Here is an 18,662-nt window from a genome sequence, read left to right as displayed (position 1 = left end):
TTCTCAGAAAGTTGGCTTGAAGTACAAGTCTTTTCTGTCTGAAGAGGGTAATGATTACACTGACAGACGGTATAATGAAAATGCACCAATGCAGTTTATTTTAATTCTAATTTATGAGAATAACTTCTTAAGTGCAACATCAGAAGTCAATTCATCAATACTGAATTTGGAAAGCGCAATCAAGAAAAGAGCCACATTTTTTTATTGGAACTACACAATTTCCATAGTATTGGGTACCACGATTCTAGAACAAAATCAGAAACAAAAATCTGAAATAAGCATGACAAAAGTTCTTAAACTCCAGGAGATCCACATGAACTGCCCCAAACTGGATACAGAAGGTTGTGTAGTGTACGCACAGGTTTTTCTGGGGAAAAGGTCCTGTAACTTGAATCAACTTCTAGAGGTGTCCAAACAGTAAATGGTAGAATTCTAATCTCCTCCATATTTTCAATAACGGAAGCTGTGGACTTTGGGAAGTTCACCTTTGCACATTTAAGAGTGAATTTTCATGAGAAGAGGGTAGAAAAAAGTAACTTGTGAGGACTGGGGAGCAAAAAACTCTGAAGAGTTCTTTACCTCATAAGTTTTAGTAACGTTCTGGTTTAGAGAGGGGAAATGGGGATATCAGTGGTAACATCATAAAGTGGAAGCAAGGAGACACCTACAGGGATTTTTCAAGTCCTTAAAAAAAAACAAACGTTAGTATGAATAAAGCAATAGCAAGAATTAAAAATGCAATTTAGCTCAAGTACAATTTTCCGCTTCTGCATATCAACAACTTTCTTTATTTCTGAATGTCACAAACTTCAATCAGAATACCTTAAAAAATATTATTTTGCATGCACTTAAGAAATCTGACAAAGGACAAGGAGCAAGTTAACTTGCATTATGCTATGGAGTTTGAACTGAACAGCCAATGAACACATATTTAAAATGATTAGGTACAAGTAACCATGAACACTTCACTGCATTAATCAGATGGCATCCTACCTCTATGCACACGTTCATGTAACACTACGAGTAATTACCCTGCAGCAGAGGCAAAATGGAGATGGAATCTCCCTAAAAAGCAAGTTTAAGGGATTAAATAGTGTCGTCATCATCATCATCATCACTACTGAGAACAAAGCTGCTGCCTGTGGACAAGGGCCCTTCTTCCTTAACATTCCCTAAACCGCCCACAGTCCCTCTCTCATCAGAATCTTCAAACAATTTGTCACTGGAATCATCATCAAACAACTTCTCGTTGGAATCATCATCTTCAAACACCTTTTCATCTATGTCTTCATCTTCCTTTACATCTCCATCTTCCTCATCTTCTTTTCCATCCGAATCTTCAAATACCTTTTCATCTGCATCATCTTCTTCGTCCTTTTCATCAGCATCTTCAAGTTCCTTTTCTTCTGCATCTTCTTCGTCTTCTTTCTCATCTGATTCATCATCAAATACCTTTTCATATGCATCTTCCTCTTCTTCCTTTTCATCTGACTCTTCGTCAAACTCTTTCTCAGAGCCTTCTTCATCAAACACTTTTTCAGAGTTGTCATCTTCGAATTCTGATTTTTCAGACTCATTTTCGTCTAACTCTTTTTCCGGAATGTTTTCATTAAATTCCTTGTCAGAGGCATCTTCTTCAAAACCTTTCTCAAGGCCATTTTCTTCTAACTCTTTTTCAGAGCCATCGTCAAACTGCTTTTCTGAGCAGTCTTCAGACTCTTGTTCTGAGTCGTCATCTTCAGAAGCCACCTTTTGGGGGCTGGCCTCCCCCTCAGACTCCTTGCTGGGGCCTTCTTCTTCAGACTCCTTCTCACGGCCGTTCTTGTCAGGATCCGTTTTGAGTTTCTTCTTTTTGGATTCTCTTTCAGGGACAGTCTCTTTTGACTCTTTGTTAGGATTACCCTCTTCACGCTCTTTCTCAGGGCTGCCTTCTCCAGACTCTCTCTCGGGGAAGTCTTCTTCACGCTCTCTTTTGGGACAGCCTTCCTTAGACTCTCTTTCAAGGCAGCTCTCTTCAGATTCTTCTTGGGCACCTTCAGCTTCTTTTTCAGGGCCACTTTCTTTAGCATCTTTTTCAGAAGCAGCTTCTTCAACTTCTCCCCCATCTTCCATTTTTTCAAACTTCTTTTCATCTATAGGTTCTTCAAATGCCATTTCAGTTGCGGCTGCTTGAACATTTGCTTGAGATGTGCCAGGGTGCTCAGAAAAATGCCTAACTCTAGAAGGCCCTGCCCTTTCTGGAGCACGGATGGAATTTGAACGCTGCAGGCCTCTGTTGGCCTCAGGAGCATTGAGGAAAGCCTCCCATCCTCTCAGCCTTTCCTCCCTTTCTCTTGTGGTCTCCTCCACCTGTGTACACATGGAAACTGCTGTTAAAAGATGTTTTAGGCCAAAAGAAGTAACAACCGTCTTGGAACATTTGTACTCTGATTTTATAAGGTATCACTTTTGGGAAATGAAAGCAATTCCCCATCTTCACTTTCCAAACTTTACACCTTAATTTACTAGCGCTGACCATAAGATCGTTTAAATAAATGCCCAGTGCCACAGCACTGCAGAAATGTCTCATCAATTAAAAAGTTAATCATTGAACTGTCTGTACTTTATAAGACAGAAAAGAAGAGAAACACTTTAGCTTAATGCCTTCTTTCCCATTGCTGTTCTGAGCAAGCTCAACACTTCAGACTTATAAACTGAAAGAATGAAACATTTTTCTTTCTATACTCTCAATGTAAAGGATTATTTAAAAGTACGGTTACATTAAACAGATTACACATAACTGAAAACTTACATGAAAAACTGCTAGATCAGTATCTGTTGGAATGAAATAATTCACGTGCCTTAGACAGTTGCAGAACTCACCTGATAATCCGTAGTTCCATCCCACGCTTGGGCAGTGATTTGACGCCCACCAAACCACCTTCCATTGAGGGTTTGAATACAATAATCAGCTTCCTCTGGATCCCTAAAGGACACAGAGGCCACACCATCGGGGTGTCTCTAAAAAATACAAGGAAGATAAAAGAAGGAATGAATGAGAAAACTGAAAGAGAAATATACACATGTGGCAAGGTAGGGCAGTAGTATTCTTTCTGATCATTTAAGCTAAAGATTTTATGTATGAAGTCTTTCTTTCCATTTACTCCAGCCAGTGACACGCAGCTAGCTACTTCTTTAGCCTAATTTTATCAAGCAAAAACCAAGCATGATATACTTGGAAATGTTCCTGCTCATAACAGTGTCAAAGGAGAAGCAGAATAGCATGGTCGTTAAGAATGTGGACTCTGAAGCTGAACAGCCTTGGGATTAAATCCTGGCTCTGCCATTTACCAGCTAAATGACCTTGGGCAAGGTGCTCAATCTCTAAACTCCCTCATCTGTAAAATGGGTAAATAAATAAAAATAGGTAAAATAGCATGTACCTATCTCAGAGGATTGGGAGGATTAAATGAGAGAATATATAAAGTAATTGTAGTTTGCAATCAATAAATGTTGACTCTTTTATACTTTCACCTGGCCATACACTCACTCAAGAGTGATGATAAAGGAAAATAACCAAGGCATAAGCAAGTCTATCGAAGTCTTGGCTTGTAATCCATGTTCATCTAATTACGCTAATACTGCTAACAGACCACCACCACTAGAGAGCAGACCTACTACATAAAAACATTAATATGAAAAACTTGGAGGCATACTGACACTTGGTAATAACTTACTAAAATGGAAAAAAATTGCTTTAGGAATCATTTGTTCAAGCCACGAACTTACATCAAAGAGAAGGAGCTTCCTAATTTGTCCAAACTTTGAACACTCTACTCGAAGGTCTTCTCTGATTTCATTCAACACCAGTGGATCATCCTACAAAAACACACTCAGTTAAAAGGGGTTTTCCCCTTTATAAATCCTGAGAATGAAATTTATTGCTTTGACAAACCAACAAACAAAAGTTTTGCTTAAGGTTATTAGCTATGTTTGCCTGCAGTCTACAAAATTAAAAAGAGTCAAAGTCTAAAGAAGTTAAGACTATCACATCTGCTGCTATTACTACTGGTCTGCCTGGCTTTAAGATGGGGGAATGGACAAGTATGGTAGGCAGCAATGCGAACGTGCAGTGGCAAAGGAGAGGGAAGGAACATGTCAGTGAAAATCCCAAATAATAGCAGCTGTAGCAGGTGAAGTCCTGTGGCACATATTAAGTCAGAGACTAATAATTCTTATGTTCTGCATCAGCATCACAATGACTGTGAAGATGAAAAACCTTTGCTTTGTGCTTTGCATAGATTCCTATTTACCAAAATGTTGCAAGGGGGAGACATACATCCTTTTCATTGACTGAAGTGAAGTGAGAGTTGCTCAGTCGTGTCCAATTCTTTGCGACCCCATGGACTATACAGTCCATGGGAATCTCCAGGCCAGAATACTGGAGAGGGTAGCCTTTCCCTTCTCCAGGGGATCTTCCCAACCCAGGGATTGAACTGGGATCTCCTGCATTGCAGGCAGATTCTTTACCAACTGAGCTATGAGGGAAGCCCTTCATTGACTGAGTGTCCTACAATTATTCTTTGTGCTTCTGAGATTCTATTTTAACTCATAGGGTAAAACTCTCTTATAAGGATTCCTGTCATCTTGCCTCCTATGCTATGCTATGCTAAGTCACTTCAGTCGTGTCCGACTCTGTGCGACCCCACAGATGGCAGCCCACAAGGCTCCCCCGTCCCCAGGATTCTCCAGGCAAGAACACTGGAGTGGGCTGCCATTTCCTCCTCCAATGCATGAAAGTGAAAAGTGAAAGTGAAGTCGCTCAGTCGTGTCCGACTCTTAGCGACCCCATGGATTGCAGCCTAACAGGCTCCTCCATCCATGGGATTTTCCAAGCAAGAGTACTGGAGTGGGGTGCAATTGCCTTCTCCAATCTTGCCTCCTACCACACTGCAACTGAAACACACAAATAAGGAGCTGCTGTTAACCACACAATAAAAACACGCATTTAACTACTGCTTTCTTGCAACTATGAGTCTATTAAGAATACTCAAACACTGCTGCTTCTAGTGGTCTTGAGTCTCCCTCTCCCAACAACAAAAGGATTTAAGATTTCTTGTGGGAATTAAATTTTCTTCAAGTTCCAAAGCATGAAAAAGGTTCATAAAAAGTTATATTATCAACTTGAATTTCAACTACATAAAAACATATACAAGGGTATCCTATCTACTAATTTCTATTGAAGCAGACCTAAACACTTTTTAGGAAACATTTGAATCCTCACCAACTAAAGAGAACAGCAAAAAATGACAAGTAGCTTCTCCTTCCTAAAGTTTGTCAAAAGGCAAAAATAAACAACTGGTAGGCAGTTACTGAAGTCAAATTTAAAATTAAAACTGTAAGAATCCTATAAATCTGAGGCTTCTAAAACTATAGCTGGCAGGACTCTGGATTTCTCCCACTTATAAAATCTAACTTTGGAGAATATACCAATTTGTTTTATATAAAATTCTCAAACCTGAGAGGAATGGGGAATGGAGCATAAACTCTATACTTATTTGGTAAAGCCATGGAGTGGCTTCTAGGGATGTGTGTGTGGCGGGTAGCTCCTACCAGATTGGGTGCTTTCTGCAAGCAGGAATCTCCCTTGACTGAATTTCAAATACCTCACAAAACACAGCACAGTCTTTTCACACAATGAACAGTCGATAAAAACTTTTTCAGTTTGATAAACTGTTCCTAATAACTCTATTTTCTTTACCAAAGGAAATCAGGATTATATTAAAAACAAAAACTGTTTCAAAATATTTGACGAATTTAAGCATGATTCCACAGTTCTACTGTGGAAGGGAGGGGTGCATTACTGTCTTTATTTCTTTTTTAAAAACTTTTTTATTTTTATTTGTGGCTGTGTCAGGTCTTCGTTGCAGCATGCAGGCTTAGTTGCCTGGTGGCATGTGGGATTTCAGTTCCCCAACCAGGGACTGAACCAGTGTCCCTTGCATTGGAAGGCGACTGTCAACCACTGAAACGCCAGGCAAGTCCCTGTCTTTATTTCTTCATCGAAGCCTCAGTGCCCTTCCCCAAAGAACATCAAATTTCAGCCAAAGACTTCCCAGACTTCTGTTTTCATTTTTACCAGCTTGAAAAACAAATGTGTCTCTACAGCTATAGTATCATGAGACTTAAAGATAATAACCCCTTCCCCTGGTTAAGTGTCTTTAACTTAGCTAAGCATGAAAATTTTCCAAAGACAGCTCTTTGCAAGCAACAGACCTGAGACTAAACTTAGACTGTTAAGCTGAAACATTCCGCATTCGACACTCATAATTTTTTTCCAGGGTGGTGCTTTGTTTTCCCAGGAATAAACCGTATTTCTCATCCCTTTCCAATCTAAACCCATTCAAGACAGTAGCCAATAACCCCATGTGGCTACTGAGCCCTTGAAACATGGCTTGTCCAAATTGATGTGGGCTGCAGGTGTGAGGTAAATACCAGATTTTGAAAATTTAGTACCAAAGGAGGGGGGGGGGGATGAAACATAGCTTATTAACATTTTTATGGTATATGCTACAATTATAATTCTTGGATATACTGGGTTAAATAAAATTCATTATTAAAATTTACTTCCCCCGTTTCATGTTGTATTTATACTGTGGCTGCTAGAAAAATGTAAGTTACACATGTGGCTCAGATTAGACCTCCATTGAACAGCCCTGGTATACACAATGAGAAACCCACCTCTGCATCTGAGTTTTGGTTTTCCATCTCTTAGTACTCAAATTTGCCAGGCATGATTTTTTAAAATAAGGCTTTGAATTAAACACTGAAAACCCCCTAAAATTACATTTAAAATACTAGCCTTCACTGTTCTCCCTGATACCAAAAAGTATTTCTAGGTATTTTGCTTCTAACTCTAATCAACTGTTTGGAATAAAGACATACAGGCATACCTTGGAGATACTGCAGGTTCAGTTCCAGACCAGCACAATAAAGCAAATATTGCAATAAGGCAAGTCACACGAACTTTTTTGGTTTTCCAGTTATGTTACACTATACTGTAGTCTATTAAGTGTACAAAAGCATATCTAAAAAGGATATGCCTTAATTAAAAAAATACTGCTAAAAAATGCTAACCATCACCTGAACCTCCAGCAAGTTATCATAGTAACAAAGTTTACTGATCACAAATCACCATAACAAATATAGTAATAATGAAAAAGTATGAACTACTGTGACAAATACCAAAATGTGACAGAGAGAAAGAGAGTGAGCAAATGCTACTGGAAAGATGGTGCTAACAGGCTTGCTCCACACAGGGTTGCCACAAAAACTTCGTTGTTTTTTTTTTTTAAAAAAAAGGTTCAACCCCTGGTCAGAGATCTAAGATCCCACAAGCTACATGGTATGGCCAAAAAGGAAAAATAATAATAATAAAATAAATAAACTGAAATAATTACATGTGGCTATAGTCTACCATTCTGGACAATCTACTAAAGTGGACAGACCTATACTGATACACTTTTACATTCAGGCCTACAAAACACTGAGCAAAAAAACAAAAACTGCTGACAGGCTCTCATCAAGCTCGGTAGACCACACAAGCCCAGGTAGATGGGCAAACAAAGACAGCACCAAGGGTTTCTCTGCCCAAGAACTCTGAACCCCATCACTGCCTCCCCAGCCTCTGTGGCACAGCTGTCTGAAAACTTTCCCTCATTTGCAAAGATGCTAAAGAGAAAATATTGTATTCATTGAGTGAATGAAAACACTCTGCCTTGTGAGTAAAAGGGGTTTCATTCATTCTTTCACGTTTTCAGATAAATATTGAGGGCCTTCTGTGTGCTAAGCACTGGGAATATAACAGCAAAGCAGGTAGACAGAGCCCTGACTCTCACGGAGCTCATATTCTAACAGATAAGATCCAATAATTTCAGATAATAAATGCTATGAATAAAATAAAACCGGCTAATATAAAGGCTCTATAATTCCAAAGTTTATACTAAACCAATAAAGATTTTCTTTTTTAAACAATCAAGAACTTACAAGCATAAAATTTCTATCCTTTAAAACATCCACTGGAGGGAATTTGTAGGAGTCAAGGAAGAATAAATGTGGCTTTTGGGAGGAAAGATTATTTGTTAAGCTAGGAAAAATTAAGTCTGCCCAGGGTGATAGCTAGACTTAAGTGTCTCAATGAGCAAGGCAGGAGGCAGAAAACAGGTTAAAGGTAATTACTCAACAGACTTCAACTTGCAAAGAGCCTGGATACTTAATAAATTAAGTATACATTTATGTTCATGTTCAAGTGTTAGAAGTATAGAATGTTGTGAATCTAAGGTCTCCAGTCACAGAAATTAAAAGGTCACCTAACTAAAAAAAAAACAATTATCTGCCAAGGAAATAAAATGTAGATGAATCACAGAGAATTCTGGAGTTGTACCAAGTAGACTAGATACCATGATCCATCTATACATGCCTTTCAAAGCCCCAGCTGGGAGGGACAGCATTTTCAAAAAGCATTTAGTGTGCATGTGAACATGTGTGGGGTTTTTTTGGCCATCCTTGCAGCTTGAGGGATCTTAGTTCCCTGACCAGGGACTGAACTTGGGGCCCCCAGCAGTGGAAGCTCAGAGTCCTAACCATTGGACCGCCAGGAAAGTCCCTATGTGCATAAAAAAAACACAACATAGTTCATTATCACTGCAAGTCTAAACTGGCTCTGTCGTATTTCAAGATTCTTCAGGATTCGAGTCAGAAGAGACACCACACTGTACTAATAGACCACATGTATCTTCTCGATTACCTCAAAAGATACAGGCTCCATAGATGCACAGTAAACCCTATCACCTCACTATTTGCAGAGATGGATTTCACAGACCATTCTGGAGCTCTCTTAAAGGGGCTAAAATGATATTGCCAGTCTGACTCTGTTTCAGTGCACAGAAGGAACAAGAGTGGGCTTTGGTAGGAACAAGAACATATGCAAACTGTCTGGAATTTTACATTACGAACACTGTTTTCTTATGTGTAACTTGTTATCACTAATTTCAGAATCCAGGCAGAGAATAAAGAATTGTTCTTCCATGAATGATCCCATGAGTCTAGGCCAAAACACACAGATAAGAACAAGATGCAGAATGTAACACAAGGTATCCTGATGGCAACTAATATTCCTTAAACCTCTCTAGTAGCTCTTCTTCCTTTATTCACTTTTATTTGCTGTCCATGGACATTAAGTATTACAAAGTCCTCCTAATAGCCATTAAAGGGTTTTGTGAAAATTAGATTCTGAAAAACAACCTCCACTACTCAAATGTCAGGGACTGTATTTCACTTGGAGAAGGAAATGGCAACCCACTCCAGTACTCTTGCCTGGAGAATTCCGTGGACAGAGGAGCCTGGTGGGCTGCTGTCCATGGGGTCGCACAGAGTTGAACACAACTGAAGCAACTTAGCATGCATGCATGCATTGGGGAAGGAAATGGCAACCCACTCCAGTGTTCTTGCCTGGAGAATACCAGACAAAGGAGCCTGTGGGCTGCCGTCTATGGGGTCACACAGAGTCAGACACGACTGAAGTGACTAGCAGCAGCAGCAGCACTAGTTCACTAACCTAAGGTTTTTTAAGGATCAAACTTTTAGCACCAAAGTGAGGTTTTCATTTCCAACTGTGAAACTGATCTTCCCCACCAAAGTAAGCCTGTATTGTTGAACTGTACTTAACATCCACAAGTGACTCACAGAAATCTTTTCAAGACTGTACTTTTAATACAGCAGCTGCCATTTGGGGCCACAGTATGGGTATTAGCCTGGTTTACTTGGGATATGACTAAAAGAACACTGGGCTAAACCTGGGAAAATCTGAAACCTTCAATTGATTCTTGGTTCCATTTTCCAACCATGACAACTCATGAACATGCAGGATATGACATGAGAAAGATGCACTGAGGCAAGCTTTGGGTTCTCTTGAAAGAAAGAATATCTGTGTTTCTAACCCTAAGAATACTTCCTCCTACCTCAAAATCCATTGGATGAAACATGTTTTTGATGATGACAACTCGCTCATGGCGCATTCGGGATGGGCCAGCCCGTCTCTCAGGTCTCCAATCCAACTGCCTAATGCGAGAAAGTAGGAACAGGAAGTTGTGAATTTCATTTCAGACTTGTTGCAGAGAGAAAAAAACAAGCTATAAATATAATCCTTTACTGAATGCTTAATAATGATAATTATTTGATTTCAAAACAACAATGTGTATTTTAGTCACAGTTACTGCACAGCTTTCTGAAATAAAAACAATCAGCAGTGAAAGATGGACCCAGTGTCTGAAATGCCCAGAGGAAGTATATTTTTCAGAACTGCTGTCTGGTTACAAACATTCCAATGAGACTCCTGGAAAATTGGTAATTATTTAGTATCTATGACTACCTAGGAAGAGACACTTCGAGGCCAAGGAAATGTTCAAATTGTATTAGTTTCTAGGTATTTTATAATTACAAAGAACAAACAACTGCACTGAAATATGTAAAACTACTCTGTTACAATCTTAAATCTTACTGGTTTGTCTATAAAATGCTTAGGTATCTACTTTATTCCTATAAAAACTATTGGCATCAAAACTAAATGCTTTTATAACCATTTTACCATTAGTTTAAGCATAGTGTTAGAAGCTTTATTAGAATTCAACCTGATGTAAGTGCTCATCATTTTGGCCCATTTCTTAAAAACAGCATATTTCAAAAAAACATTAAATAAATTAATAGAAACTTGATGACATGTATATATTATATACAACCACATAGTACATGAAAAATGATAAAGCTTATAATTTCTAACTCCTACTAACTAGTATGAATGTAAAAATTTAGCTCCTGGTACGCTGATTCCATCCACATTAAAAATGAACTAATGGCTCTCATATATAAACCTAAACCATCCTATCTAATTTGATAGTCAACATTTTCTGTAGAGATAGCTTTAGTTTATTTAAGTTCCTATTGTATTAAAAATGAACACGCCAGAAAATGAAAAACACCATCACTGCCAAACATCCTATTACACAGATTATTGAAGGTTTCTGAGGATCTAATAAAAGTTTAAAAAATTTTTGTTTTTTATTGGCATCTAGTTGATTTTAATGTGTTATTTTCAGGTGTATAGTAAATGAAATTCTTTAAAAATAATCTGTAGGCATATTTGATGGAACAAAACTATGCAATTATTACCAAAAACATACTCTAGAATATTTATACAAAATCTTTCAAAACAGAAAAAAAAAAACAAACAAAACACCAACTTTTGTTGCATAGACAGCTTTTTCTTGTAGTCTTTGCACTTCTTCTTCTTCTTTGAGGCGTCATATTCTCCCTTCAACTGAAATTTTGCCACCTCCACATGTAATTTGTAGCCTCTAATTTCATCTTCATCCAAAAGTTTTAATGCCAGATCCACAGATTCTCTCTTTGTAAAGCGAAAACAAGTTACAATCAGTAAGTTACACACTGAAACGAAACTTTAGGAGTGTTTTAGATGAATGATGACTATACATAAAATAAAAATTTAAATGTAACTACCTACATGGGAATAAAGAACTCCAGAATGCCTATCAGGAAACTTGTATTTAAGTCACAACTGTCCCCAACCGGTTATATGAAGCTAGGCAAGTTATTCAAGCTCCCTGAGCCCCAATTTCTTCATCTATAAAATGGGAATGGAAATGCGTTCTTTGCAGAGTTCTTGACAAAATTAAAGTTATACCGTTACTGGAATAGCAGTTTTGCCTTTGGGAGTCTCGATTTCTCATCTGTACAAAGAGGCAAATGGACTTGCGTGATTTCTAAGGTGCGTTCCAGTTTTAAAATTCGAGAAGTTTCCTACTTAAAAGACTAGACGACTCAAGAAACTGGGAATAGTTTGGTCAGCCTTTTAATTTTTTTTGTTCATCAATTAAAATGTAGGTCTGTGATATACTAGGAAGATGATTATCTGACAGCTTGAACATTACACACATGTGTGGATTCTGGGTCCGATACAAAGGGGGCAGTTGTCAGCTCTGCACTGATTCAAAGATCTAAGGAAAACTCAAAAGGACAACTGAATTCAGCCACACAATCAAATATGGATCCTGGAACAATTAACTATGTTATTCTGGAACTCAATTCACTGGTTTGGTAATCTTGTAATTTAATGGGTCGTAAATTTTATAAAGTTTATCAAAACCCTACCTCTCTCTTTAAAAATTTTAAAACCCAATGAAACCCCCTAAGAGACTCTTCACAGATTTTTAGTAAACCCTGAAGAACTTATTAAGTGTTCAAGCCCCTTACCTTTGAAAATTACATAAATATCTTCCTATAATGGTCATAGTCTTGTATGATCCCCATTATGTTCAAGAACGAGGTCAAAAACCTATCTTTTCCCAAAGCTGTGGGCTTACTCTTAGTCCCCTCTGATTTCACTGAAATGCTGTATACTCGCAACCCACTCGTGACACTGGTACTGTTGTTTTAACACTTTGATTTCACTTTGTAATTATTTTCAGGTTCCATGACATATGTAATATGCCATCATTGTGCCCATTTCTTCTGTACCCTGCAATAATGCATAGTAACACATGCTCCTAATGTGATAGGTGTTCCAAAAATAATGGCTTCCTTGACACTGAGCTTTCCCCTGTGCAATTTATGGTAGCATGAATACATAAAGTTCTGCAAATGTCTGTTAATACCACTCTCTCTTCTCTCTCATTCAAAATATATTTCAAAGCACTAAGCCTAAGTTATCACTTCCTTTATGGTTTAATTCAGGGGTCAGAAAACTTCTTTTGTAAAGGGCTGGTGAGTAAATATTTTAGGCTATGTGGGCCATGTGGTCTGTGTTGCAACTACTCAACTTTGCTGTTGCACTGTGAAAAGAGGTACAGACAAATGCACAAACGAAACAATGTGGGAATATTACAATAAAACTTCATTCACAAAGACAGGCAGTGGGCAAAAGTTTGCTAAACCCTGGTCTAACTCATTCCAATGGGGGAATAAAATGTTACAGACTTTGTTTTCTTTGTGGCTTTTTGAATGTGTTCTGCATTGATTACATTCACACACTCCTACTGTTTTTCCTGTGGTCATGTATGGATGTGAGAGTTGGACTGTGAAGAAGAATTGATGCTTTTGAACTGTGGTGTTGGAGAAGACTCTTAAGAGTCCCTTGGACTGCAAGGAGATCCAGCCAGTCCATTCTAAAGGAGATCAGCCCTGGGATTTCTTTGGAAGGAATGATGCTAAAGCTGAAACTCCAGTACTTTGGCCACCTCATGCGAGGAGTTGATTCATTGGAAAAGACTCTGATGCTGGGAGGGATTGGGGGCAAGAGGAGAAGGGGACGACAGAGGATGAGATGGCTGGATGGCATCACTGACTCGATGGACATGAGTCTGAGTGAACTCCGGGAGTTGGTGATGGACAGAGAGGCCTGGAGTGCTGCGATTCATGGGGTCGCAAAGAGTCGGACACGACTGAGCAACTGATCTGATCTGAAAGAGATCTTTGCAGTAAAATTAAGACAAAAGAAGCACCTCTGTCCTATGACCAACATAATACCTTGACTTGGTAACATAGTTTCTTACAAGAGGAAGTGAATAACTTTACAACATAGTTTTCTACAAGAGCAAGTAAGTAACTTTATCAGTGAGATGCACACAGGCACAATCAGAAACAACAGTTTTCTTCCCATCCTGTTTTGAATAGCCCTCACCCTTGGTTACCAACTATAAAAAATTATAGCCCTGGTTCCTGAGCTGAAAATGGAGATAGAAGAAACTTACATGACCACATAACTAACCTTCAAATAACAGCAAAGTCCATCTCCTTTAAGATTTCCTTGATTATCTTTGTAAAGCTTGACCTTAAATTCTTCTGTTTGAGGATCTCTCATAATAATGCCAAACTTCGACATAAGCTGTATAAATTCATCCACTGTAATGTCTGGAGGCAAACCTGTGATGTTAAGGGAAAAAAAATTATAAAGGCATCTATAACAAATGTGAGGGTTACCTAAGTTTCTACTAATTCAAAATCTGTAACTTGGATGAGTGATGAGTGCACCAAAATTTTGGTTTTCTAAAAGTGTGTAAAAATCTCACATCTATAGACTTGAAGAAATTTCATGCTTTAATGTATTCAAATATACATTAAAATCATGCTTTGATTAGGCCTTGTATCAATGACTCTGAAGGGGCAAACTGCTGAGTTATTACCTAAAACTGTCAGAAAGGATGGCATGCAAAGTTATATACACGTACTTTTTCTTAAGTTTTATATAAAAACATATTCCTCACTAATGTACATGGCTCAACAAATAAATGACACAATGGTAAAAAATAGAATTCAGAGAAATGGAAATCTAAAAATAACTTTGTGGAAAACCTCAAAATCAAATATTTTTTTATTCTAAATGTGGTTAAAAGGCATACATACCAGACACATAAACATTTGTATTTCTGCCTTCTTCAACATGAAACCATCCTAAAAATAAAAATCGAGTAAAAAATCAAGTAAAAACACATGCAAGAAAAGGTAAGAGTCCCATTATGAAATCCTGACAGTGCGGCAGTTTCTCAAAACTTCCAGAAACTTTTTCTTACCCTTAGAATAAGACAGACTAAATCAAATCACTGGCTAGTTTTCAAAGTATTTGGATCTTTGGACAAGTAATTCACTTCAGAGCCCTGTCTGAAAAAAGATGGCTAGCTTATCTTGCTTCTTTATGAATCTGATACTACCTTAAAAAAAAACCTTACCCTTGCTCTGACTTTAAGCCTTGGCATAGGTTGCTTCTGACTCCAATCTACTGTGTCACCAGAAGCAAAATTGACTTCTTTAATTGGAAGTACCAAAAAAAAAAACAAAACCCAAACCAACCATTTAAACAGAACTTTAAATAATCTCCTAATAAGAATTCTGTTTTGCAAAGGAAGAAACTGAGAACTGAACTGAATTGAAACAATCTGCTTGACGCCTACACGTTAGTGGGAGAGCCAACACATGAACCCGAATAATAATAATAATTAAAAATACGCATCTTATGATTCTGTCAAAGTTCTAATTCTTCAAAAAGTAAATACATATACACATACTCATACTTTTAACTTTTATACTCATGTTTTGCAAGCTAAATCTACTTGCCTGATTCAGCCTTTCTCTTTTCTCCCTTCTTTTTCAGATCACTGGGTTCAGGGGGTTGTCTTTGCGGAGGTTCTTCTGCAGCCCTAGCGCTGACATCTTGGACACTTGCAGTAGAACTAGATGCACCATCATCAGAAAAGCCATAATTGGCCTGATATGTAGCAATGAAATCTTCAGTGATCTAAATAAGAAGTTTAGTGCACACACACAGAAATCAAAAAATGATTTCCTACTGTGAAAAGTTTACACTGTGTTAAATAACAGTATATTCAGTTATACAGTGTCACATTTGAGTGTTTCTGTGGATAACAGTAATTAAAGCATATATGAAGAATAGTCACCTACATAGAAAACTGTGCAAAAGAGAATAAAAAAATTAAGACATGGGAACTTGGATTATCAACACAAAAGTCTGAGATACTATTAAAGGCATTTTAAGTGATGTTGCACCTTTCCGAGTTGTTTCATTTGTAAATTACTATCTCCGTAGTCTACTTGACTAAGACTACAGATATACATAGCAAAGGAAGTACCAGATAACAATAAACAGAATAAAAACCAACAGTCAACTAATAATCTAACAACAGAATCAAATTTTCTTTTACTATACAGATGAACCTAAGTATACGTACTCAAATCACATTATCATTTAATGTCAAAACAAATCAAGAACAAATCCAACTCACATCTATTCTCCTGGCTCTTAGAGAAAAAAACACAATTGCATATGAAATAAACGTAGTTATATCTTCATACCAGTCAATGTGAGGCACACATAGGAATGAGGAAAATTTAAAACTTGGAAGTTTGAAGTGGTATGGGTTCCATAACATAAAAAGATAGAGCCAAAATTTACTATCTTATCTGATGACTGCTGAAGTACTCAGAAGGCTGAAGAAACCAAATCTGCACTCTAGCTGGCACCACCAGTACCCAAGTGAAATGTGAAGTTTAACAATTCAGAGAGATTGGAACATACACACAAATAAAAAATGGGAAAGAAAATAGTTTAAATAAATAATTTAAAAATAACACTCAAATTACACAATGCAGACATGGTTTGCATCACTGGCTTGCAAATCTATCAGTGTGCGATAAGTATCCTTGTTTTCCACCTGTACCACGAGACTTTGATTAACAGGGTACTCTGACCAAAAAGTTTACAGAACCAAGTTTAACATCAGTCATTTTACTTCCCAGCTGAAACAGAATGCTTAAAAATTTACAAGTACTCTAAATAAATACGCACGGATCTTTTCCATCCAAGTTCTGTGCTCCTCCTGTCATATTCCTGTAGTGATATGGTTCAAATATACCTGTCTAGGACCAACTTTAGTAGGAAAGAAAAAAAAGACGCAACGTTCAATCAGTAAAAATTTACCAATTTATCAATCTTTTTCAACTCAAGAAGTTGCATTTTGCACCTAGCACATCAGTTAACCATCTGAATTCCTAGGATAAGATTGAGACTACCTGAGATTAACATCGACTGAATTTGCTCTTGATGTTTTTCCTCTTTGCAATAAAAAGCAGTCACTGACATAAACCAAAAGCAACCTCCACAGATAAAATTAATAAGGCATAAAAAGGACTTAAGAATTAAATTACATTGAAGACATCTCCCTAAAGATTTCCGTTCCTTTACACGTCGGTTCTGCCACAGATACAACAAAAAGAAACGTCACTAGCCAGAGGGGCTCTAACCCAGGACCTCAGCAAAGAAAACGTGAAAGGAGCGCCCCGCGAGGCTGGCCAGGTGGGCCCGCTGTGCAGCGGCGCCCGAGCGACTCTTACCTTGGGGAACCAAGCCTTCTTGTCTAGGTCCCACTCGTACGGGGTGTCAGTCGGCTGCTGCCCGAAAGAATCGGTTTCTCCACCGGGATCTTTCTCGGTGTCGTCGTCCTTGGTGTCTCCGTACAATTCTTGCATTCGCAACTGCTCATCAAACTCGTCATTCGCATCCAAGTTGTTGCCGCTCATGTTGCCCACTTAGCCTAGAGCCAAGGTCCGGTCGAGCGAAGAGGCCGAGCTGATGCTGGAGGGGAACAGAGAAAAGGAGGTTGACCACACTCAGCCCGCTCCCCACCGCCCCCCGGCCCGCCTCCCTGCGGCGCCCCAGCAGCCCCCGGGAAGTCAGGGCCACTCGCCGGCCGCACCGCCCCCCGCTCCGCCCGCTGCCCGCCCGCCGCGCGCGCGAGCGCGCGCGTCGCAGGTCCTGGCCTCGCCGCGCCACCGCCCACCTGATTCGCCCCTCCGGGCCTCGCCGCCGCGGCCCGATCCGGGTCGAGGCGGGAGCGCGCACGCGCGCCGCCGCCGCCGACCGGGTCTGAGGCAACTGCGGCTCCCGCGTCAACGTCTGGAAACCACTTGGAAACCGAGGCCCGCTCAGGATGACGAAGTCGCCATTGTTGGCGCGTCGCGTCGTCGCGGGTCGCACCGGCACGCCCCCAGTGGCGTCAATAGGAGCCGACACGGGCCAGCGGCGTGGGGCCCCGGGGGCGGGGCTCCGGGAGCTGCGCTGCTGCCGGGCGGTGATGCACAGCAGGGCTGTCCTGGCGCGGGGGCTGGGGGGAGCGCAGGGCCTGCGGCCTCTTGGAAACGTTGGGCTCCGCGGGGTCCACAGTGGGGCGGTATCCCAAAGGCGTGGGAAGATTCCCACTCGGCCGGCGCCGGAGCAGGCGTCGAGGCGGCCGCCATCTTGGGGGAGTGGACGGGACAGGCGGGACAGGTCGCGCTGCGACAGAAAGATGCGCCTCCTTCTCCCGGAGGCCCCTCCTCTGCGTGGGAAACAAGTCTTTCACTTGTTTCGTGAAGATTTCCCTAGGAGAGCCGGGTTAGCCCGAGCTGGTAGTACAGGGTCTGGTAGTACAGGGTCTGATGTATAGTGCGTGTGTGGTGAGTAAATGAATGAACGAACGAATGGTGAGTGGAAGGAGCAACCTTCTCTCCGAGTCTCTGGTCCGTCCTTTATCTTTCTGGTGCCCTCCTCCGGCTGGAGATGACTCTGGAAAGGAAAGGCAACAGTTGCCTGTCCCTTGTTCTCCATGTTTCAGACTTGCTCAAGTTACAAATCTGAAACTGTAACATCCAGTGTACACACCACCTTTACTGCCCCACTAACGTCTTTTGATTTTTTAGGAAAAAAGTGCATGTGATAGAACTTGCATGCATATTTATAATACAGATAACGTGAGTTTTATTAGGCTCATATACGTTTTGCTAAATATTTCTTTTAGGATCCAGAAATAGTATACAGCTGTTTTCAGCAGTGTGTTATTGGGCTTCCATTTCATTCCTGAATAGGTTCACAGCATAGGTGATAATATACTAAGCAGCCCTGCTGCACGTGAGAGCGCCTGCTGTATCCACAGGCCCTTCTGAGCAGGTGGCCAAAAGTTTATGTTTAGCTCCTGTGTGACCCAGTTGGAGGCCTGTGAGGTAACTTGGTAGGGTAGCCCCGCATTCTAGACTGAGTTTGACTTACTGAGCCAGTAAGCCTC

At 39.9% G+C, this 18,662-nt stretch overlaps 1 protein-coding gene across 1 annotated transcript; it reads right to left on the bottom strand.

Annotated features, from left to right (window-relative positions):
* Nucleotides 1-72: 72 nt before the first annotated feature.
* On the bottom strand, nucleotides 73-17,622 carry HTATSF1 (HIV-1 Tat specific factor 1). Its single transcript, XM_055563740.1, has 10 exons — nucleotides 17,403-17,622; nucleotides 16,957-17,197; nucleotides 15,163-15,343; nucleotides 14,455-14,502; nucleotides 13,820-13,974; nucleotides 11,277-11,440; nucleotides 9,999-10,098; nucleotides 3,769-3,858; nucleotides 2,863-3,000; nucleotides 73-2,349 (listed from the first exon to the last, which is right to left on the bottom strand). Exons 2-10 carry the CDS (start codon nucleotides 17,140-17,142, stop codon nucleotides 1,087-1,089), a joined length of 2,325 nt encoding a protein of 774 aa, XP_055419715.1. The 5' UTR covers nucleotides 17,143-17,197; nucleotides 17,403-17,622; the 3' UTR covers nucleotides 73-1,086.
* Between the last annotated feature and the right edge of the window lie 1,040 nt (nucleotides 17,623-18,662).

Source organism: Bubalus kerabau, chromosome X (assembly GCF_029407905.1).
Source record: "Bubalus kerabau isolate K-KA32 ecotype Philippines breed swamp buffalo chromosome X, PCC_UOA_SB_1v2, whole genome shotgun sequence".
Lineage (NCBI taxonomy): Eukaryota > Metazoa > Chordata > Mammalia > Artiodactyla > Bovidae > Bubalus > Bubalus kerabau.
Note: the sequence above shows the minus strand (reverse complement) of the source record. Positions and strands in the feature narration are given on the sequence as shown.

What these genes read in the sequence shown, in the direction of transcription:
- HTATSF1 (XM_055563740.1), bottom strand. Translation starts at nt 17,142, where the DNA reads ATGAGCGGCAACAACTTGGATGCGAATGACGAGTTTGATGAGCAGTTG. An exon ending in AAAGAGAAAGGCTGAATCAG is followed by an intron (nt 14,503 to 15,162) that starts GCAAGTAGATTT and finishes TTTTATTTTTAG; the next exon opens with GATGGTTTCATGTTGAAGAA. An exon ending in TACAAATGTTTATGTGTCTG is followed by an intron (nt 13,975 to 14,454) that starts GTATGTATGCCT and finishes TTAACATCACAG; the next exon opens with GTTTGCCTCCAGACATTACA.